The sequence below is a fragment of the Drosophila suzukii genome, chromosome 3 (assembly GCF_043229965.1).
Source record: "Drosophila suzukii chromosome 3, CBGP_Dsuzu_IsoJpt1.0, whole genome shotgun sequence".
NCBI classification, from domain to species: Eukaryota; Metazoa; Arthropoda; class Insecta; order Diptera; family Drosophilidae; genus Drosophila; species Drosophila suzukii.
Genome location: NC_092082.1, coordinates 74,376,711 through 74,400,272, shown reverse-complemented (window position 1 = coordinate 74,400,272; position 23,562 = coordinate 74,376,711). Strand labels below are relative to the sequence as shown.

General features: G+C 41.3%; 2 protein-coding genes across 4 annotated transcripts in view; both read right to left on the bottom strand.

Moving 5' to 3' along the window:
- Positions 1-1,400: 1,400 nt before the first annotated feature.
- LOC136116990 (uncharacterized) lies at positions 1,401-2,945 on the bottom strand. The gene has a single exon (XM_065865191.2). It carries the CDS (start codon positions 2,943-2,945, stop codon positions 2,592-2,594), a length of 354 nt encoding a protein of 117 aa, XP_065721263.1. The 3' UTR covers positions 1,401-2,591.
- A 51-nt stretch (positions 2,946-2,996) lies between these two features.
- SKIP (Shal K[+] channel interacting protein) overlaps positions 2,997-23,562 on the bottom strand; it is a 162,091-nt gene continuing 141,525 nt past the window's right edge. Inside the window, exons 5-20 of one of the 3 annotated variants that reach the window (XM_070996793.1) lie at positions 20,887-21,246; positions 20,187-20,476; positions 20,062-20,111; positions 19,370-19,476; positions 17,921-18,007; positions 16,526-16,582; positions 13,235-13,292; positions 12,607-12,725; positions 9,769-9,932; positions 8,075-8,156; positions 7,309-7,527; positions 5,842-6,034; positions 4,735-4,880; positions 4,097-4,362; positions 3,901-4,022; positions 2,997-3,439 (exon numbers count right to left, since the gene is read on the bottom strand). In XM_070996793.1, coding sequence (XP_070852894.1) covers positions 2,997-3,439; positions 3,901-4,022; positions 4,097-4,362; positions 4,735-4,880; positions 5,842-6,034; positions 7,309-7,527; positions 8,075-8,156; positions 9,769-9,932; positions 12,607-12,725; positions 13,235-13,292; positions 16,526-16,582; positions 17,921-18,007; positions 19,370-19,476; positions 20,062-20,111; positions 20,187-20,476; positions 20,887-21,246 — 2,763 coding nt within the window. Of the gene's footprint in view, positions 3,440-3,900; positions 4,023-4,096; positions 4,363-4,734; positions 4,881-5,841; positions 6,035-7,308; positions 7,528-8,074; positions 8,157-9,768; positions 9,933-12,495; positions 12,726-13,234; positions 13,293-16,525; positions 16,583-17,920; positions 18,008-19,369; positions 19,477-20,061; positions 20,112-20,186; positions 20,477-20,886; positions 21,247-23,562 lie in introns of all 3 variants that reach the window. The other 2 variants (XM_070996792.1, XM_070996794.1) reach the window with 2 other exon arrangements.

Sequence of the window (23,562 nt, the reverse complement as noted above, 5' to 3'; positions counted from 1 at the left end):
CACGTAGCTGGCAATGAGATAGAGTCCACTTGGCTCGGCTTGTGCAAATGCAATAATATCAATTTTCATATTTTCATATACTGGCCGAGCGAAAGACAAAAGCAATTTAACAATTTACTAAAGCACTTAAGCGCAAATTCAGTTCCCGGCCGCCCGACTAGACGCTGTAAAAAACTAAGCCAGCGACGACAGTCGACTCTATGAATAAACATCATCATCAGCATCATTATCAGCACCGGCACACCAGATAGTATAGATCTGGGATAAGGAGTGGATCTGTAAATTTAATCAGAGCAGTTTACGTCGGCGCTGTGCTAATCTATTGACTGACACCGACACCAAGTCGCTGCGTCCATCAGAGCGCGTCGGAGATTCAGGGGTTCCTGGTTCGGAGATCGTTTACATTTCACGAATCTTGAGTTGGGCTTAGGTGAATCACTTGAGCTGGCGAGGTCATTCGCTAAATTCCAATTGCCTGGTCCAAATTGATTCTTATAACCAATGGGGCGGTCTCCTTTGCCCGATCAAAAGCTGGATGGCACTTAAGTAGAGCTTTACCCATCACAGCCAAGGGTATGGGAAAGTCAATGCCAATAAGAGTCAATGAAAGGTAATGACCAGGCACCTACTTAAATAGCTGCATATACAAATAGTTACCCTTTAAATGGTATAAAGAAACAAACAACAATATTATCACCGAGTCCCCCAATAATAACACTTTCCATTATCCTTTACTTTTTAGATATGTTCACTTTTATTTAAAGAATTTTACTTTGATTTATGCACAAACATGAATCATCGCCTTCCACTTTGTTTTGGTTTTGTTGAAAATTTCTTCTAAAATTTACTGAACTCTGATTACTTTAGTTTGCCCTCTCGTTTTACTTTGTGTATTGGAATTTTAATGTTTGTTTTTGTTTTGCAATTGTAATGTGTTGACTTAATGATCAATTTTGTGGCTCCTTGTTAGGTTAAACTTTAATATTGCTTATATATTCTGTCTTTAAATTACATCATTTTACAGTGATAATTAGAAAATGCTAGCAGCACATGCTGTGTGGATGTGTTCGTTTTGTGTTCGCTTCTCATTTCGTCGTTTTAAATATATAAATATTCTTTTGTTGACTTTGATACAATTTACAGTTGAAACACTTAAATGTAATTTGGGATAGTTAAATTTAAAAAAATGCCTATAATTCAGTATTCCACATACTCGTGTAATATAATCTGTCTTTAACCTTCTCTTCGTCTGGCTGTAACACGTGCGATTTGTTTGTTGTTTAAATTTGATTTAATTTATTTGCGATTAGTGTTAATTGAATTACAATACGAATATCGATATATCTTATGTTCACAAAATATGTTCAGGTTTAATTACGTTCTGAGTAGAAGTCAAAGCGTTCTCCAAATAAACTCATTTACATTTATTCAATTGCTATATTAGAATCATATACTCTACGCTAGGTTATGCTATTCTTTAATGTGTATTTTAATCAGTTTAAACTTTAATATGTTATTCGTAGTTGTTGTGCCTTGATAAATACTCGTTCATTTATTTAACTAATTGCTGGAAACTGATTAAAAACATTTGCGCTGCCTGACTAATTTCATTGTCTGCTTTTGATTATCGCTAAATCGCTCATAGTGGATACGTTTTGATATCTTCTATAAGTGGCATAATAAATCTTAACTGGATCGCAATCCTATATATGTACACGTGATCCGGACCCGACTCGCTACGATTTGAAAATATTGCTTAGCGTACTTTACTTTTTTGCGCGATTTGGCAATTTTCGGCATTTATTTTTACAAGTTTCTGACGGATTTGCACGATGCATTCGTTACCTTTACACTGTCCTTATATGTACGAGTTTAACAAATTAAAATTAGTTTCGAATGGCAGTTGGTGTTCTGTTCTCCCTATGTTTGTATCCTCTTGTGTGTAAATATTTTGTTTTTCTTGGTTGTTAAAATTGAATTGGTCTATTGCTTGCACTTAGATTAGTGCCTTAAAATAGGAATCAACTTCTATGTGTGTGTGAGTGTAATATTAAAACGTTGGAAATGAATCTATATATAAAATGCAATTCAAGTTGGACGTTTCACAATATCACGTTGAGAAATATGCATACACAAAGCAATTAAACAGTAAACAAATGGCAAATCATACAAGTCTCATTCAATACATAGCTTGAGGCTAACTAAAAATAGTCAAAACACCTTTGTTACGTCACTAAGTATATAAAAATTTCTCATTTTGCTGCAGATGTGTATGTATATATAAGTCTGTAAAGTCTGTATTTATATATATATTATATATAAGTGTTAAATATTTGTGTAAATGCCAACATTATCGGAGGAAGGATTGACTGACTCTGACTATCTCTGCTTACTATCTCCCTCTACACACATCTGCCACTTTATAGCGCCCTCTCTCTTTCCCTAACTGTCTGTCTATCTCTCTCTATACATACTATACATTTGAACTGAAAGACGCGTGTTGGCCTTTTGTTTTCACTATCGAATCACAGCAATTGAAATACACTTAACTCAACGGGAGACTAAACTAAGAACTTGATGTAGTAAATGGGTTATTGATCCTCCAGTCGGTCGTCCTGATCCTGCAGCAGCTGTACTCCCACACCGGATGAGCATCCTGGTCCGCCATTTCCCGTAATGCTGTTGCTGCCGCCCGTATTCTTTCGCAGGTGATTGCGCAGCATCACCAGATTCCGGTTCAGTGGCAGATTGCTAACCATGGAGGAGGATGACAGGCCGCCGCCACTTGAGGAGCTCGGTGCATGCGGCAGCGTGTTGCAGATGTTTCCCAGCGGCGCCGAGTGGGCGGTGGGCGAGGTGGCGGTGACGGCCACTCCATGCGGCGTCAAGGTCCCGGTAGTGCCATGCCCCATTTGGCCAAGACCCAGACCCATACCCAAACCCATGCCCGAGCCCACGCCCAGGAGCAGCTCGTGGGCCAGTATGGTGGGCAAATGTTAAGTGCTGCTCTTCAGCGGACCCGACGATAGCGAACTGCTGCTGACCCCCGAATCGCTCGACTTCTCGCTAAGCCCTCCACGCGTGAGCGTATCGTCCGCCATAAGGCCGTTGCCGCCGAGAAAGGACTTCTTGCCCAGTCGTCCTCCGCCCGGCAGCGTGGCCTTGAAGGGATTGTCCTTGCAACGCCGAGCGCTCTCCACTCGCTTCATAATCTCGCTGGAGCACTTGGTCACCACGTCGTCCAGGCTGTTCGACTCATCCGTTGAGTTCACCGCCTGCGTGGGTGTCTGTGAGCTGGGCAGCGGTGATCCCTCGTAGCATCCCGAATCGCGGGGAAAGTGCCTCCGGCCAAAGGGCGAAGCTCCATGCTTGATGTTGATGTTATTCAGGCGGGCCTCGTCATTTTCCGAGCTGGAACCGGCTATATCCACATCGGAGCCTGTGCGGGCGAAATTTGTAGCTGTGAGTATAAGTGGATGTGTGGGTGGTGGGTGTGGGTTTGGTGTTTGGTGCAAGTTGACAGTGGGTTAGGTTAGGCTCTATCAATATTTAATCTATTTCAGCAATGACGAACGGAAAAGGGCGAACGCAAGACGAAGTACTTTAAACCTATTTACAAAAACCGCTTTAATGGCTTCATAAAACTTATCAGAAAAGCAGATAAAGACCACATTGTAGTTCTGATATGCCCAATAAATTTTAGATTTAAATTTATCAATTTCACAATGCCTTAACAAATTACAAAAATATTAACTTTATTAAAGAGTTAAATTCAGGTTTTATTACGTTAATTTTATAATACCAACTTTCTCACGTTCGCCATTATTACCATGTTATCAGGTGCATAAATTTAGCCAGTAATCTGGGGTTTCATAGGGACTTTCTGGTTTCTGGACTTACATTCAATGTCATGCAACAGCTGCACAGCCGTCAGCAGCTTGGCACGATGCTCCTGATTGAGGATGCCCAGGTAATCCAGGTCGGCGGGTTCCAGTTCCTTGAAGAGCTCCAGGTCCTCGTAGCTGCAAATGGAACGATAGGTGAAACAATCCAACAAAAATATTGTTGGTAAATTTGTTTCATCTACACCACTTACCCGTTCAGCACAAAAACGGAGGTGTACTCCTTGAGACCGATGCGGATGAGCAGGTCCTCCACGGAGCAGGGTCCACCGTTGTGGCTGCCATTGCCGGGATTGGCTAGACGGGAGCCGGGTGCAAGGGTCTTGCTGCTGGAGTTCTTCATCCGCTGCTCCGGCAGCACCTCCACGTTGATGAACTTGAAGTGGCCCACGCGGCCGTGGCAGCGTCCTTTCCAAATGCCCGAGGCGTTCATCGACAGCACATCAATAAGTTCGCCCTTCTGCAGATGGGATAATAATGTTATTAGATAAGCATGCTTGGGAAAATCCATTTTTAGTAGTAATGAGAGCTTCTTAGAAGGGAAAAACTGATTTTAGCCGTGAAAGTAGGTCTTAGGGTTTTGAAATCACGTTCATATGTCATTTTGGGTGTCTAAAAGTATGCAACATTATATTTTAAACTCAGAAGCACAATTAATTCAATCAGAAAGACGACTATGCCTTATTCACTGCCTACTTTTAGATACCTAAAATTAAATTTACAAGTAATTTCAAAATTATAAGCGATTAAGGAAACTTATTCAAACATGTTAATAGTTTTCTAAGTAGAAATTCCTGTAACCCATTAAGTACTCCATATAATATCAACTCACCTTGAACTTAAGCGCCTCCTTGTCGTAGGGATTGGGCAAACTGTCCACCAAAGCCTTGGCCTTGCAGATGCAGCTGGCCATCGAGGTGCGATCCTCGGCCGAAATCGAGCTGTGCGGACTGCCAGGACGAACCAAAGCCTGGGTGCCTGCGGGGGCAAAAGGATTCAATGAGGGGGGATTGATAAATATTTGCCCTCCGTTTTTGGGCCAAAGTTTGTCCTGGCAAATTTCCAATTAATGCGCCCACAGCCAATTAGCCGCAGGACCCTAGGAATTTACTATGGACAAACAGCCAGCCATGCACATGCACACTCGAACTCACACCCATTCGTTTGGTTAATTAAAAACTTTTCAAATATTTTCAAACACACCCACACACACTTGGCCCCGAAAATATTCAAATATGCACTTGAAGTTTTCCATTATTTCTCTGTGCTGTGTTGTTTTCTTTGCTTGCGTTGCTTTTGTTTGGTTTGCTGGCCAAAGCTTTTGGCTAATCCTTGCTTTGTGCCCTGGCCACATGAAAAATAAAGTATTTTTCCTTGCACTTTTCAAAGTTGTATCACCCACCCACCACCCATCTATCCTTTCCCCATCCCTGGTGTTGCCTTTTATTTGGCCAAAAGTTTTGTTCATTAAAAAGGAAGCGGTTGCCCTTCATTTAACCACGCCCCAGACATTGCAATCTGCACCGCCCATCGCCCATTGGCACTTGGCCCCCATTTTTTGAGCCCCCAAGAGGCCAGCCTGCAGAGCAGCAAGTGCATTAAAAATTCATTAAGTTTGCAAAATTTGAAGGAGCAACAAAAAACCGCAACAAGAACTACAACTGTTAATAGACCAATATGCAAGCCAGCCAGCAAGGCAGTCTGGGAATTTTTCCATGGCCATCTCCCGGTGGAAAGGAGCATCCAACATCCAGGCACAGACAGCTTGGTGCAGCAAAAGCAGCAGACGGAAATCAAACCCGAAAACTCTAAATTGCCAGCTCAGACAAAGATACACAGCCCGGGAGATACACAACCCTGTATCCTGAACTCTGTATTCTGTATCCCGTATCCATATCCCTTATCCCTTATCCCTTATCCCTCTATTATATATACTTACTCGAACCGGAAGCACTGGGCAAACTTTCCACGGAGCTGGCCGAACAGGCGAACGCCTGATCGCTCATGCTGCCACGGTCGGTATTATCTTGGGAATTGCTAAAATCCCTCGACGTATCCTTTGTGGCAACAAAGTTCCGTCCATTCTCATTAAATGCGCCAATTTCCTTTGCCGAGCTACGCATCTCGCCCGACTAACAATCCAATTCCAGTTCCAATCCCCAAGTCAAGCCCAGCCGGAGTGAAAGTTATCCGTGTTTTTTCCGTGTGTTTGGTTGCATCGTCGTCGTCGTCATCGTTGTGCAATAAATTGCATGTTGAAGGGGAGCACCAGAAACAGAACATGAACAGCAGGAAAGTTTTGTTAGTTAAATCATTAAAAAGTTTAAAACGAACATACCAATACGTCAAGGCAGGGCAGAGAGCAGGAGACTTGGCTTTGTATACACGGAAAATAAATAATAGCTAACTTATATTATACGTTGAAAATGAACTATTGATTTCCAAAAAAAAATACCTAAAATATAACTAAGCAGAATAAAATATAACTAAGCAGAATTTATAGGTACTTTTAAAAGTACTATAAAAATAATTTAAATTTTATTCCAATGTTAATACATAATGTACTATCTTTATCGCATTTAATTAATATCCTGATATAGCTACGATTTTAATGAACATATTATTATCAATAAGCCCTATACAAGAATCCACTTTTTTATATTATATATAAATAGTTACCTTCCTGATTAACTCACATTTTAATAGAACCTTTCTAACAAATATTTTTAAACCCTATACAAGAAGGCTTTGTTAAAAATTGATCACAATATAAAATACTAATATATTATTTAATCAAGGGATTCTAATCAAGAAATAGAAGAAATATATCTTATTTTAATAGGCCCCTGTCTTTAAAGAAATTCCTTTTTAAACATATGAAAAATATATACCTGTTTCATCCGTAATATACAATTTCCTTTTAATATTTTTCTGTGTCTCGCTATTTGGTTCTAAGCACTGACTGCATTAGTTGCTCTTGGCCTTAAGCTGAGGCCTGGACACCGAAAAACTTTGCTTATATTTTTTTGGCAGGCCTCGACTCGCATCGAAAGTTTGCCGAGATGAACTTTCACTTTTACGAGCCCACCAAACAGTGCAAGCGGCCATAAAAACTCATTAAACTGGCATTTGCATTTAGAGTGCATGTCGCGCCAAAGAGTTGTGGTCCTAGCCATGAGGCCCATTATGAGGATTTAGCTTTTGCTTTGGCTTTGGCCAAGGCCCAGTTGAAGCCAATTGCATATGCAGGGCCCCCAAGTGGCTAATTACATTTTGCAGGCCACAAAATGTGTCAACAAAATCTCTGCATCTGCATCTACCGATGCACTTGTCCCCAACCTCATCCTCATCCTAATCCTCCTGCAATTTGCTTTCCTTTCCTGGCATTAGCGTTTAATTAACTTACATGATGCACCGTGGCCTTTTGGCAAATGGTGTTCGCCTTGCCGTGGGGCAGTCCGTTCTTTTTGGCCTTCGCGGCCAACAGGCTGGGTGGCAGGCATCCGTGACCCCGGGTCACTCCGATGTCCTCGTAATCCGACGATGGACTGGGCGACAGCGATGGTGATTCCCCGATTCCGCCGCTTAGGGTTCTATAGCGGGCCGTGCAGTTGTTGGTGCCAATCTGTACAGGGAAAAAATAGAGGGGTTGAGGGGAGAAAAGCGGATTGAGTGCGTTTCCATATTAGCCAAGTTAGGGCAAGTCAACTTTGCAAATGAAATGGTCGCTGCCCCTCACCCTCATCCTCATCCCAAATCCAAACCAATAGCATTTGCTGTACGTATTCCGGCAACGTTTAGCTGGCTTAAGTGCCAACTCCGACTCCGGGAAAACAAGGAAAAAATACTAAAACCAACTAGGAGAGTTGGGGGGAAAAACTTGGCTAAAAAGCTTTTCAAGTTTGTGTGCGTTTGCTCGGTCGCCCGCTCGTTTTTATTTCCCTCTATCTACGTGCATTTCAGCTATCGTCCATTTTCGACCAGACGACATTGGCCAAATGCGAAGTTTGTTTGTCACAAAGAGCACTTAATCAATTTAGACGCATTCAGATGCAGTCGCAGTTCGAAATGGAGTTTGGGTTGGAGGTGCTGTAGGAGTTGGAGTTGGAGGAGCGACCCAAGCTGCAAGTTAAATGAGCCCCATCCGATGGGAACTCTGTTTCTAGACTTACCGACACCGCACTGAGCCTGGAGGTAACGCTTTGTAGGTCTGAGATGGAGCCCGCATAGTCGCCGCTTTCGCGATCATGAGATCTGCAAGATGTAATAGAAACATTAGCAACAGAATAAACCATATATATCAAGCTATCAATGCATAGGAAATCTACCCAAAATCAACTATATCTCAATGTAAACTTCTTTACAATTCAACACCCTTAACTTCTTAAGCCCTAAATAAAGCTTCTGTAGTATTATCATTTTCACTTTAAACCCAAATTAAATCTGCTTCAAATAGTATCCATTTCACATTTAATTTTTTTGTATCAAAAAATCTCCTTTTTCTTACAAGGCTGTTCCGAAAATTGCCCCCTATAATGGCCAAAAATAACTTTAAAATCGAAAACGGCAAACATTTTGATGGCAAACAATAAGCCAAGGCAAAGAAGGTGTCGACCCGAGAGGCTGAGGTAGATATACAAGACCCGAGGTCGAGTGGCAAACAAAGGTCATATAAATAAATACTTGATATCTTTTTCTTATATGTATTTTTTTTTCTCCTTGGCAGATTCCATTCCCTTTGCCATTTGGCTTCAACACTGGTTGAGATTTTCACTTTTGGTTGCCTTTGCTGTTTGTTTTCCACCTTCCATTTGGCCCATTCTACCGTGGCTTCTTCCTTCGCATTTCGTGAGAAGAAAAAGTTTTCTTTTCGTTTGACTCGTTTTGTGGCCCCAGCGGCGCACGAGGTCCTTTGTATGCGTACGTGTGGAAAACGCAGGGCTCCTCGTTTTCCATTTCGCACCCATCCCTGACCCCCTGGAATTTTCCTTTTTCCTGCCTGTCTACCTAGCTGGCTGGCTGATTGAGGAGCTGGCGCTCTGACTTGTGGATGGATTGGCGTTGAAGTAGCAATAATGCCATTTCATTCAAGTGTCCCGGCCTGTCTTGCTGCCTCTGTGCTTATTGCTTTCGGATACAGGATACTGGCTACAGGATTCAGAATCCAGAATCCAGAATCCATATACATATATATGTATATACATGCGAGTGTGGCATGCGTAACAATATGAAATTGATGACTTTCGCTCCGATGCGTTTCGATATGTGTGCCGTCTGCCAGTCAAGCTGGTTCGTTCGTCACTCACTTACTCACTCAATCACTAATTCCCTCATTCAAGCCCCCCATTCATTCATTCATTGGTTCATTCAATCGCCTGGCTGCAGACCGTTGATAACCGCACTAATGAAGTGAAGTCTACCCTTTTTCACCGACTTTTTCCCTGTCTGTCTGAAGGGGTCACCTTTTGCCGATTGATAAATAAATACTAGATGCCAGACTTGAGCTGTTTGATTGCTTTCGCCTTCGGTCAGCTATTCAGCTATTAGTGTTTGCTGGTCGCAAAAGCTTGGCCTTTTCACGCCACACTGGGCTCGTTTGTGGCACAGTTTTATGGTTCAATGATCCCTGCCTTTGAAGTGCGGAAAAGGGTTCGAGTTTTGGGTTTGGTTTTTGGGTTCAGGTTCGGCAATTGTATTTGCCATATCATAACTGCCCACTCTAAGGGCCTCGTTTTATTTATTAATGCGCCACCTTCACATCGGTGTCGGCCCTTTGGCCATAAACTCAACTGCAAATAATAATGGCAATCAACAACCGGCCACTGCCCCCCTGGAAACCCAAACTTCCTGAGGGGGGGAAACTCACCTGGCGTGCGTTAAGGGTATTATTGTCGGTGGATTTGGCGGCTGCTGCGGCACGATAAGACCTCTACGGGGCGGTCCACGTTGCGGCAATGAAATATCTCCGGCGGATCTTAATGAAATTACGCCCGTGCTCTCGCGGTTGTTCGAGAAGCGCACCCGGCCACCCTGGAAAAAAAGCGGAGAAGAGAGCGGTGAGTGAGGGGCATACATACACTGGGGGAAAAACGCCATCTAAAATCGAGAAAATAAAACAGTGGATTAAGAAATTAGCATCTAGGATTGTGAGTGGTGAAATATGATATGGAAATGCATAAAACTACATTAAGTTAAATAAAAAAAGGCAATTCTATTACTATAACTACTATTTAAACTAAGCCTAAAATTCAGGGACTATAAATATTTGTTTATAATGATTATAATCATTATTTTGTGAGTTTTTCTTTATTTATAAATGTCTTTTCCACAAGGGGTGTAAAAATTAAACAAATTGAAAAGAAAAGAAAATGTACAAATTAAAAATAAATATTTTAATATTTTAAGAGGCCTTTAAAAAGAAAAATCAAAAATAATGACTATTTTCGTTCCTTGCTATAATATATATATTAAAAATATGGTTTTAAAATAACTGATTCATCTGTATCATTCTACCCGTAAGTTTCATATTTTTCCTTTCCAACATTATTTTTTTCAGTGCACTTATTTGTAAAGGGAGGGAGGGAGATAGACTGCGCACAACATGGGGATTAGCATTCAAGTAGAATTTGTTGGCCGCTGTAGAGCAACAAAATTATGAAAAATTAACAAAGTTATAAAACTTTATGGGGCCGTGAGAGAGAAGCGAGTTTATTTGCCGTTGCGGCTGCCCTGGCTTCACTGTACTTTTACTGGGTGTTGTTGTTGTTTTTCTTTTTTTTGCACTGATTTGATGTGGCTGCCGGTTTTGGCTTGGAATTTTAAATTTAGTGAACACAAATTTGGTTTTCTTTTCCCGCTCCTCTTTTTTTTGGCGTATGTTTGTTTGGCAACGGAAATTGCAAAGTTTTCTCGTTTTTAATTTAGGCAATGCAGCAAAGTTTTTGGATAAGCAGGGAGTGTGGAAAATCCTCCAATCTCTAATACAGATTTTTTTTTTGGAATTGAGCGTAAAGGACCTTCTCTTTCGGGTTCGTTTATTTTGCAATATTTTCGGGACGCAGAGAATTGCTTTGACATAGAACCATATCATGTTACCCTGATCAAAGAGGCTGGACCCAGACCAACAATTCAACGATTTCAATGCATTATCTCCGGCTACTTCGGTCCGTTAGGCATCCACAAACGCGAGAGCTTAACCTTTTTCGGGAACCGCAAAAGTTTCATTTCAATTTTAAACAAATTTCGTGGCCACATCAAAGGGGCCCAAAAGCGAAGGAGGCCCGCACAAATGGCCCCCGAGAGTTGGGCCGCTTCGAACGCTTCAGCGCTGAGTGATTTCAATTGACTAAGAAAACAAATTCCCCCGATAACTTGCCTAATGCGTTCCGACAAAAGCGCAACTCCCGGAGACGCAGGAAAAAAAAATAAGAAAATAGAAATCAAGGGGCAAAGAAAATTATGCAAAAGGAAAAGTCTCAAGACGGCGACGTCTTTCACAGAGTTTTCCAGCAACTCCTCCCCTCAGGATCAATCCACAATCAGACCAAAAGAGAGAGTCAAAGTCGAGCAAGTCAACAAGAATTATGCACTTTTTGACTGTCAATAAAAATAAAGTGAGTTCGAGTCGCAGTTTGTCCTGGAGTTATGCACACAGTCAAAGGAACGACGACGAAATGCCAAAGGACATGGACATACAAATCGAAGTGGGTAGAAATCAATGCGCCAGCACAAAAATATATTCAGCGTATAATTTAATAAAGCAAATAGAAGAAAGCCACAAAGCGAAAATCGCTGAAGAAAACCAAACTCGATGGGGTATACAAAAAAAAAATGTCTAGAAGCGGAAACTCCCTCACAACTTTTGTGGCTGGCAAATTCCACAGAGAAATCAAAGCGGCTTGCAGTTGAAATTGGTATTGGATCGGGTTTTGGCCCTCGGCCCGAAGGAATCCGCACAGCAACTAGGATTCAGGATTAACGGCGTCACAGGATGCGGCGCATAAATTTCAAATGTGATTGCAACTGCGACAATGTTGCCGATGCCAATTTTTTGTGGGTTCAAGGGAATGATTCAGGCCGCATTGAACAAATCACCAAAATTGTCTAAGGTTGGTGTGAAAATATTGAAGGAAGATTTTCCTCTAGCTGTTCTAAGAATAATACTAATTTATTCGCATAAAATATTACAAGCCAAGTATCATAAAAAAATGCAGAAAATATTAGATGGTCGTGGTAGTTTGAATTTTATGTTCCTCTGTTTTATCTTGTTTTTTAAAAAATACTAACGTCATAGATATGTTATGCATATAAATAAAAAAAATAAAATACAAAATTATAAATATTAAAAAAAATAGAAACAAGGCGAATAATGTCATATTTTGCTATACATTCTAAATCAATTCATAGACTTTTTTCAAATTATTTTAAAAAATGATCAGATGTCTTTGAATATTTTAAAGTCTTTTCAGGATTTCAACAAGCAATGTTTTATCTATTTTAAATTCTATAAAATATTTGTAGAACTTTCAAACAAGTTTTAAATTATATTTAAAATCTACTTAGGGGTTACGAATATTATAGTGATGAATCTCACCTGAATAGTGGCAGCTGGTCCGCAGTTGAGCCCGGCCATGAGAAAGTCATCGGGATCGCTCTCGTAGGGCGGCTCGTCGTACCAATGACCTTGATGATGCAGGGCACTCACCGCATAATGGGCCGCTCCCCCGCCCCCTCCGTTTCCGGCCAGTCCGAGGGGCATGCCCAGTCCGGCGATCCCCATGCCGCCGCCCGTTCTCAACGCCTCGTCGTACATGTACGTATCGTCTGCAAGGATGATAAACCCAGTTTAGCAGCCGCAAGTAAGGCTTACGATTAGTTCCAAGAGAAAGGAACAAAAAAAAAAACAAACCAGAAAGAAGGAGGAACTTTAAAAACTTTTTGCGAGCGACCGAAAAATGTGCAGTGGCAGCAGAATGGCTGCAACACAATATTATTATACGCCACGTTGCACACAAAACTTGCAATGCCATTTGCCACATGCGAGCAGCAGAGCAAGTTGCTCCAGAGTCTGAAGTCCGGGGCTTATGTGCGGATTCTGGTCCGGAAACGGACATAAGATTTTATGCTCGCTTATGCATGTGACGCTCGCCAGACGGGCGGATTGGTCACGCCCCCTTTTTGCTAGTGTTGCAGCGGAGGCAGTTGCAACTTGCAACAGAAGCACTTCAAGTGTAAAATTCCTGGCTGCATACTTTTCGGGGCACTCGCCTAGATTTTCCTCTTTTTCACTAGTTTTTCTTTGTCCTTACTTTGGGGTTTTTTTTTGTACTCACCCATGCGTCCTTCGCCGCGACTCATTTGCAACAGTCCCTGTCGAATGTCACGCAGGATCTATAAAGGATAAAACAAAGTTGCATTAATTTGTAAAAAGAAATTAAGAGATATAAGGTGTCTAAAAGTAGGCAATGAAATATATTATTGCTTTTAAAAATCAACCAATCGTACTTTTGAGTTTTAAATATTTTATTGCATACTTTTGGACACCTTTGTGCGGGATTGCGGGATATTTTGTTGGGAAATTTATAGGATTTTTTTTTAGAAAATTAGTTATACTTATTTCAATCAACACTAATCAGCACTGTGACAAGTTTATCTATGGCCAGAAAAAGTGTTAACTTTTTGTCACCCTCTGCCAGACTATATAAAACTTGTCCATATTAAAGTCAACGCCTTCGCCCGGGTTTTTTTGTATTCGTATTCGTATTCGCATTTGGATTCGCATTCGTATGCATGTTTGCTCGTATTTGGGCAGCACTTTGTCTGCATGCCAAACGTGACTGCTGTGCGAAATGAAAGGACGAAATGTTGTCAACTTTCGGGCTGGCTTCCACAGCTTCTACTTCTACAACCGGCATCTTATTAGCCAAGTCGGAGTCTCAGTCTCGGGCAAAGGCGTTAAAATTACAAAATTCCATTTGAAAACTAAAACAATTTTCCGTACTACTACTACTACGAGTAGAATGTGCTACTTGTTCCCATTTTTCTGTTTTTGGGAACGGCATGTCCTGAGTGTCCTGCAGCATAATGGCATTCTATGTGTGCTGCATACTAATTCCGAGAGCATATATGAAAATGTTTCTGCTGCCGAACAGCGAAAAGCATGCCAGGGCCATGCCAGAAAACAGCAAAACAGAAATAGAGACACACAGCGGGCAATAAAAGCGGGGCGCTGAAAAATTAGCTAAAAGCTTTTTTGGCCAGTCGCATTAAAAATGCATTCAAATGGCAGTGGGTTGCGATGTTATATGGTCCACTCCCACACAATTGGTTGGATCTTTCCAGTACCAAATTGAAATTTACGTGGCCAAGAAGCAACTGGCACTTTTCTTACAATTCTATTCACATCCGAGGTCTGGGGGGCCGCCTGCTTAATTGCCTGGCCAAATGCAAAGATCCCAAAAACCAAAAAAAGAAGTAAGAAAGAATTTCTAGCCCATTCCCATCATAAATATTTCATGTTGCTCGGCACACAGACACACACATAGCTTTTTCAGCTTTTCCTGGCCAAATGGAAAACAGCCTCCTTTCCATGTGGGGGCTGCTGTAAAAACAGCAATTACAATTAGACAAACAGAATGTTGTTTGCACAAGTTAAGCAGCAGCAGTAGCATCAGCACTAACAACAATAACAATGTGACGACACCCTAGCCCCCAAAGCCCCGTCCTCAGAACTAGTGGACTCCTATATATCGTAACCTCCCCCCAACTCTTGTGTGCTTTTCATTTATGCACAAAAATTATTGCCCTTGCTTAGGAGCACACATTTTCCTGGACTGCCGGCAAACAGTCGACAAATTGTCGTGCTGCAACGCAATTTGTGCTAGTGCACTGAGAAAAAATAAGAATTAGTTTATAAAAAAAATCTATAAGTGAAAGTAATATTACATCTGATTTTTTAGATATTAATCATTCCTTTAGTTTATAAAGTTTTTAAATGAAGTATAGATAATATAGATCACTACAGTCTATTAAATTATTAATATTATATTTTAGGTGTCTAAAAGTATGCAAGGATATATTTTTAAATCATAAGTACCCTGAGTTCAATCAGAAAGGCGACTATCCGTTTTTCCCTGCATACTTTTAGACACCTTAAACTACGTTTAGTAGTCATATAAAAACCCTAGTGCTAGTTCCCTCATTAAAAAACGTTTTTTAATTAATGCAAAATCCTTAAGGTAACTTTTAGATTGTCAATTTCTTTACTTATTTAGTTCAAATGCTTATTTTTCTCAGTGCATCTAAGCTTGGCGAGTTAAGTTCGCATCAGTATGCTGCGCATCCATCATTGAGCCTGATAACTGGCATAATTAACTATGCCGGCTGCTGTTGCCAACTTGATTGAGGATGTCGAGTGCCGTGGGAGTAATGATTTCCTTAATCGATTTCGGTTTTAAGCCCTGCCAAAAAATCTCAGCTATCCACGGCTTATATAATCAATCAGCCCGGGGTATCAAGCAATCAACATGAAATATATTTTGCTCGGCTTTCACATTTAATTCTCTTGGCATACATATAAATATAAATAAGTTAGTCTCTTTCACCGACACGCCCATCCGTTTTTATCATGTGCTTCGTTTGGACAACGTTTTCAAGTGAGGAAAGTACATTTCTTTTTTTTTTATGACAACCAAAGTTTATCATTCGCCACGTTGCACTTCATTGTTTTTGTTGCCTCGTTTTTGGGGGTGTATTGGTGAGTATCTGTGTGCTCAACATTTTGTCTGCCTCTGTTTTGCATGTTTGCTCGCCACTCAAACTCGCACACACACATTTATTTGGCAGCTCGAGCTTTTGGCCTGGTCTTCGGGCTTTTATGCCTTGGAATAATTGCTGTTTTTATATCAAATATTTTTAATAGCTTTTTTAATTGGCTTGTGCATGTAGAAGTCGTAGCATTTATATATTGCAAAAACAAGTCCGAATGCAAACAGTGCGTGACGCAACTATAAGTTGCTTGCATTTATGTTTCGCAATTAGGCGAAATTTTATGAGTGGATTTCTGCATAAGCTCAAAAAGAATCAAAAAGTTTATGAGGCCTTTGCGCTGACCATAAATTTTATTATCTTTACTGGGTAGTTTTTTTTTTAAATAAACAATCTAAATTACTGTAATTTTCTTTTTGGCTAAGCCCACTAAAACTATATTTATTTACCGATCCTAAAAGCTAGCTTACAGCACCGAAACGCACTGTAAGCTGGAGGGCAAGAAAAAGCAAGCAAAACCTTTTGGCCTGTGCAATTGCAACTGTTTCTTCCGTTTGTGTATTTAATGCATGCAAATAAAAGGCTACGGAATCTGTGAAATTAATAGTGCAACCAACTAGCCCACTGCAATTTCAGTCAACTTTCAACCCTCCGGGCTGTGAGTGTTTTATGTTTATTTAATTTGTGAAAAGTGCCCAGAACAAATATGCTTGATTTATCCCTGGAAACTGCAAATGTTTGCCATACGCATTTATCAATTTTGGAATAGACATCTTGAAGGCATAAATCTTTGGCTTGTGGTTGGCACAGGATGTTGGATAGTTGGTTTATTTTTGGGATATGCTCAAGTCACTTACCTCCTCGTGTTCACGTTGAAATTTTTCCTTTTTCCGCATGGCCTCTTGTACTTTCAACTGCAATTGGAAAATGGTTTGTTAGCTCTTCTCGTTTGCTGAGTGACTTTGTTTATTTATGAATGCGGCAACTAATTTCTTGGCTAACGAAAATTTAAAGTCTACTTTCGGGGTAGCGAATAGCAAAGGGGTGCTTTTGAATTGTAGGATGTTTGGCTATGCATTATGCATTTTCTAACTATTGTTACAGCTGCTGTTGCTTCAGGTGTTGCTGCTGTTGCTGCTGCTGCTGATGTTGCTGTTGCAGGTGTTGCTGCTAGTGCTGCTGCTGTCTGTCTGTCTGTTGCTGCTGTCGCCGTTGATTGCATTTTGTTGCTTGTTTTTAGTTTGGCGCCGTGCGCGCTGTCATTAATAATGAATGTTGACGGCAATGAACTTTTAAATGTTGCATGCATCCACACGCTACCACTTCCTCTTCCTTTCCACCACCCCCTAGGGCTGTTGCAATTGTTGTTGCTGGTGGCATGCCATTACAGGTAAACGTGCTCAAAAGCAACAGCCGCAGCTTTCGTGTTGAAATTGCATTGCAAATGCAGTCGAAAAAGGAGGGGTGGCGTTTGTGCGAAAAGTTTACCCCTGTTGTTGCCGCTTCTCATGCAGTTTGTGCAAATTTTTTTGTTGCAACACAATTTTTGTTGCCTGTCGCAGCTGTTGCAACACAGAAGCAAAGCAGCAGCAGCAGCATAGCTGAAACATCAGCTTGTTAAATTTGCTGCATAAATATTTATGCGACTATTCCATTCTAACCAACCAAACATCCCACTAGCACACGCATTTTTAAACATGCTGGAGAAACATAGTTTTTAAAAAACAAGGAGTATATGATGGTATAAAATGCTGTTAACATTTTTATAACATTTTTCTGTAGTGCTGGTTTTTGTTTGATATAAATTTATGTCTTATCTGTTAGAATTCTTTAAATGTTGTATTAAAATAGTAGAAAAAATTATATTCCCTCACTTCAATAGTAGATTAGGATGTGTAACAAATGTATTACAGAACTTAATAGTTTTATTTTAAGATTTAGCAACGTCTTCATATAAAATCAGAAAGGATCCTTAAAAATTACTCATACAACAGATATGACAGTTTAACTAATGTACAAAATAAAACGTTCTACTTGATGGATTTCGTTAAAATAGTTATTAAGAGAAAAGCACCTAACAAAATGTTATTAAATATAAATTTCTGTCTTAGATATTTTCTTCAGTTTCTGTCTTTCTTATTTAAATTTATATGTTCTTAAAATTCTTCTTAAACCTGAATCTTTTTCTAAAATGGTTTATTAATGTACATCCATTTTGTTTATCGGTGCATCCAGGTTTTTATGGCACTCACCCTGTGGATTGTCTCCTCGAAACTGTGCTGCTGTCCGCCGGCGCCGCCGTTTATCATTTGAAAGTGCCTCAGACGATCGTTGGCCGCCTGAAAGGAAAATGCAGAAAGAATCAATTTAGAGCAAAGTTTTAAATTCATTTTCGGGCTGCGAAATAAGGTGGCGTGTGCCTTCAATCGCCGGGCTTATTAACTTTCTCAAGTATGCACAAAGGTTATGGAAGGATGTTATTGTGGGGGGGAAAAAGGCTGCTCGTAAATCAAGGACTCCTTGAAAGCATCGTGCTTTATCGCCATTAGGACGCCATTTTGTATTTCACACCTTTCAGCGGGGCTTTAATTTTTAATTAACAACGAGTCAAGGGTCAGGTTAGGTTCACCCTTCGACCCTTATTCTCGGCTCTGCGCGGCTGTTTAATGCGTTTGTTTTCTTATCATAAATAGCAAATCAGGTGGGAGATGGACGGAACGCATGGCCCAGGTGAGTGCTGTTTAATTATATTTTGAAAGGCCACGGCTGTTGAGTAGGATGCCGCTACTTAGGCACATATCCTTAGTCATTTCCTGCGCTTATCTGTGTAGCAGGTCCTGGTTTTCTGGCTTTTTTTCTGCCTTTTTGCCTCCCCCTGGCAGTTTATTATTTATATTTTTTTGCTCGCTTCTCTCCTGCCTTATTTATTCTTTTCTGTGCTGCTTGTGAAAAATTTATGCATGTCCTTGCTTATTTATGAGCAGCGTCGCCGAGTTGCCGCGTCCTGTGGCACGTTATCTCTTCTGCTCCTGGCCGCAGTTTCATTGCCAGGCTCGGCTCAAGAATAGTGCCTCCGTGGGTTCCAGCTGTTCCATAGCCAGCTCCTCGATCCTGATGCTTTTCCCCAAAGGTTGCTCTAATCAAAGGCGCTGAATGAATCCTTTGTGAGCGGCGCAGATAAAGCGAATGTACAACAACTTGCGGGGGTGAAGGTGAAGGAAGGAAGCTTGCCACTGTTGCAGCCAGGATGAGAAGTGGCAATGTAGACATGGCCGTGGGCAAAACATTTTTAACCTTTTCAGCTGGCAAAAAGGAGAAGAAGCTGCGCGCATAAAAATTTACATGTCCCCAGGGCCAAGATTAAGTATACTACACACAGAACACTGCGGAATATTCAAGTCAAGACGCAGAAAGTCATAAAATGGCAGCCTAGATGAAGGCAGCTCGAGGAAAGAAGTGGTAGTTGGGAATGGTTAAGGAAACCAAACGAAATGCGAGCAAATAAATTGAAAGAATTACCGCAGCAGTTGATTCAAATGAAAGGCTGGGGACACAAAAGTTGCGGGACAGGACAAACAATTTGCTTGCGGTCATAAAACGAAGCGCGAAAATGAGTTTCAGTTGGCAGAAGGGCAAGGGGGGGAATACGGAAAAGGGGCAAAATTCAGGGGGAAATTGTATTGAGGGAGTACTTTACTTACCCTGGCCTGGGCGCCATTTTGTTGATTGTTCCGATCCCGTCGATTGACAGTCTTCAAGCCTTTCAGCAATCGGGCCAGTGTGGTGCGTTTCTTTGTCTCGCGACCCTCTAGAAGTCGCGGGGGAAAAGTCGTTGGAAAAGAGGATAGAAATTGAATTAGTAAAGGGAATTCAAGTCGGCGGCTGATTTACATTTTTCCCTTTTTTCTAGAAGTTTCACAACCTTGCAGTGGGGGCTATCACTTCAAATTAAAGAGTTCAAATTACTTTTTAAACTTAATAAACAACCAAGTAAATATAATGGTTTTGAAAACCTTACAAATTGTGGTCTCAGCATTAAAAAAATTGTTCACTTATTAAAAAATAACCACTTTCTTTTTAAATTGTGATTCTCAATACATGATTTTCCTTTTTCTCAGAGAATAATTAATAAGCAAAGTTTACAACTTCATTTTCTTTAAGTTTCCTGAATTCACAGGATTTCCTTTTTCTCGGAGAATTGAACTTTGTATTTATTAACCTACTTAGTTCACAACTGTGTACTTAAATTTTTTCCACTACTTAGGATTTTCGATTTGTTTAATTTATAAGGATTCTTTTTTGGCTATCGCCTCATCACCTTTTCATAAAAGCTTTATAAATCCCCAGCAAGGTTAAGAAATGTATTTCCATGGCTTATTCTACTTCAACTTACCTGCTGTCGGTGGAAATTCATAAAAATAAGCAGAGCGCGGACTCAGGCAGCTGTATAAAAGCGAATTTGTATAAGCATCAATATTCAATGGAGGCGATTCGAAATTATTCAAATTCAGTACTCACTTTTGCTGCACAAAGTTCAAATGGGCGACATTCGGGGGCAGAGTTTGGTGCTGATGCGGTCCATTTCCCGCCTGTTGCTGTTGGCCTGGCACAATTGGTAACTGTTGCTGCTGCTGATGCTGCTGTTGCATCTGCTGCTGCTGCTGTATGCTCTGCTGCGTCTGCAGCGTTTGCTGTTGCAACAGCTGCTGCTGTTGCGTTAACCCTCCCCTGGCCACACGGGGTGCAAAGACACCATAGCCAAATCCATAGATCTCATCCTCCTCCTTGTCCGACAAACAACTCGAGGGCTGCAAAAATTGTTTATACAAATTAGTGATTTTATTGTTTACTTTTTTGGGGGGCAAAATACACACAACTACTAGACAACATGCAAGTGAAAGTGGAGAACGCAAGCAAGCCAAAAATATTTACACAATTCTTAACACACAATTAAATAGATTTATTCAGATAGATGCTTAATGGTTTTTTCATTTGTTATTTTTTTAAGCAACGCCAACATCAATTTGTTCTTTTTTTCTTTTTGAAAAATTCCTTTTTCTGTTGATTTTGTAAATATTTTCCTTAGGGGACCGCTAATGGAGTCTTTCTATTTTTGTGGGATTTTTTTTTCGTGGGTGATTAAGGAGGCGGGAAGATTGGGTGGTTGGATGGGTGGGTGGGTGGTTAGATGGTTCCGGGTCATCATCATCATACATACCGAGTACTTTCCGGGCACATAAATGGGCTGGCTATGACTATTGGGCAGACCGGCGCCGTGCATCGAATGGCCACGATGGCCGTGCTGCTGGCGGTGGTGCAGGACGCCGCTGCTCCCGCCGCTGCCACCGCTGGCCGCACCGCCGCTGCCGCTGCCCGTGCTGCCGCCAGCCCCACCGCCTCCTCCTACTCCCCCGCCGCCACCGCCTCCCACTAACTGGGCGGTACTGTGCAGCGGACTCCGCTCCGCCCAGGCCGCCTGGCGCGCCTGCTCGAGAGCCGCCAAAATGTCCCCGAAGGGAGCCATTAGCAATTCGCAATAGACGGATGCCAGGCCCTCTAAATGGCCGCGTTGTCCATCCTGCAAAAGATCGAGAAACGAGCAGCAGAGAACGGTAAAACACTTGGCCAAGTTTTCGTTTTCTATTTTCTTTTTTTTTTTTGGTTGGCAAAGTATGGAGTGTGTTTTTTTTTTTTTGGTGGGAAGAGGATGTTATGAATGCTATATAGGGTGCGGAGGTTACAGTGGGGCTAATTAGATGAATATCGGGTGAGACAGAGTGGAGAAAATGGTGGAGTATGCAGAGATTCGGAGCGGTTAATGATGCTACATTGATGTTGGCGTTGGATGGGGGTTAGCGGTTGGGCTAGTCACCGGGTTAATAACTTAAGGGGTTAATTCGCTTAGGCGGTTAATCAACAGAAGCTAGATCTTAACTACGGGTTACACTTTGGCACAAGGGTTAAGAGGTGCAAAGGCAGGAAGATGACAAAGGACCATCTAAAACACATTTATATCTGTTAGGGGTATAAGTTAAGGTGCCTTAAGATAACCATTTCAAGTTTAACATTTTTGTAAGGATGTTAATGATGTTTCTAAGTGAGAAAAACAAATCGTTTTGTTCTATTTTCCAAGAGGATAAGAATGCTTTCCATCTACATATAGGTATTTTCCTTCCTCACACTAAATACCAAGTCAGAAATATAAGTAAAGCCTGTTCAGATTTGTGTTGTTCTGTATCCCTTTGCCATAATTAAATACAATCCCACATATTCAAGCCCATATGTTTGCTTGTTTACCTACAATACGCCGCTCAAGTCAAATTAGTTGCGCCAACTGCCGCTGCCAATTGCCACAAATAATTGAGTCTGCCTTGGGGGCGTATAAATGGGGAGGGGGCAACTAAAAGCCCTGGGTACCAAACATAATGCACTTAGTCTGGGCATAAATTATGCCACCCACACTCACACTCACACTCTGTATTTACAGCTCTCGAAGCGATTTTCCCCTTATTCGGTAGGCGAAACATCTCGGGCCTGATAAAATTGTTAACAAACTGCCATGTTAAATTACACAAAACAGAGGCACTCACACACACGCCTATCCACTCTCACACACACGCACTCACACTCACACTCAATCAAAGGAACAATGGGTTTCCCTTACGCACTTTTTCATTGCATACCTGCAGGGGCAATTTTGCAGGGCGAAAAAAAGAGCGGAAATGACAGGGTTTAAAAAGGTGGTTGGGGTGGTGGTTAAGGGTTGGGGGTTAGGGGTTGGTGTTGGGGTACACCCCACTGCCTTGACATTTTGAGTGGCGCTCGGGGCAATGTTAAACGCTTGACATTGTTCCACGGCTCCGCGTCGCGCTGCGCTGGCATCAATCAAATATGACACGCATTAAAATATCGCCCGATTCCTCCTGTCCTGCCCCCCAATTTCTGTCCCATATCCTGCCCCATTTTACCCACCTCATGTGCGGGCCATGTGGAAATTGACAGGCTTCAGCTTGCCACCTGGCCCCGGATTTTACCTGGGCATCTGCAGTGCGCCAGTTATGGGTGCTTCGTACTTTGACGGATGAAAAATACCTGCCACGGTGCTCGATGGGCCTTATTATACTCTCTTTTTTGCCGGTTAAAGTACGCTTTTATCAGCAATTTGTCAACGTCATGAAATGATACTAGCATGTGTTACATAATGGAGCTATGAGCTTTATTTAAACATAATTGAAACTGTATCTTAGTTGGAATGCTTTTAAAAATTCTATTAAACCTTTTTTAAATAAAAAATGTATAATAATAGATGCCAAATTTCTCAATGTCATGTTAGCCTTTCTCCTTGAGTTAAAGTTTACGTTAGAAATTTAATTTCTCTTTCTCTAACAAACCAGAACCTTAACATGACACTGAGAAATCGGCCCTTAATTAACATAATGTTTATCTTTTATTTATTTTAACTTTATGTTAACCTTTATGTTATGTTAACCTTTAACATGACATTGAGAAATCGGCCCTAAATGAACTTTTTTTGTCTCGCAGGGTATTTGAAGTACTACCTTTATATATTACCATATTTTCCTCTCCATAGTTAAATTGAGTAGACGAAGGACCTACCGCCCCAGACATGCGTAGGGCATACAAACTCGCTTTGTGTATATATTGTGCAATTTGCGAGGAAATTGCCACGTTTAGCGTAATTTTTGCTACTTATTGCCTCTTTGACTAGGATGCCAGCAGTGGGAAAAGGGAGTGTTTCATAGCCCTTGGCCATACTACTACCAGCCAGAGTTCCATTTTCTTATTTTTTCCTGTCGTTTGCGCCCTCTTTGCGCTTTGGGTAATTTCACAATGAGCCCTCGAGCTGCTGCTGGCTTGTTTGGCCTTTTCATTA

Excerpts from the sequence above, each read along its gene's own strand:
- LOC136116990 (XM_065865191.2), bottom strand. The coding sequence starts at position 2,945 with ATGGGTTTGGGTATGGGTCTGGGTCTTGGCCAAATGGGGCATGGCACT.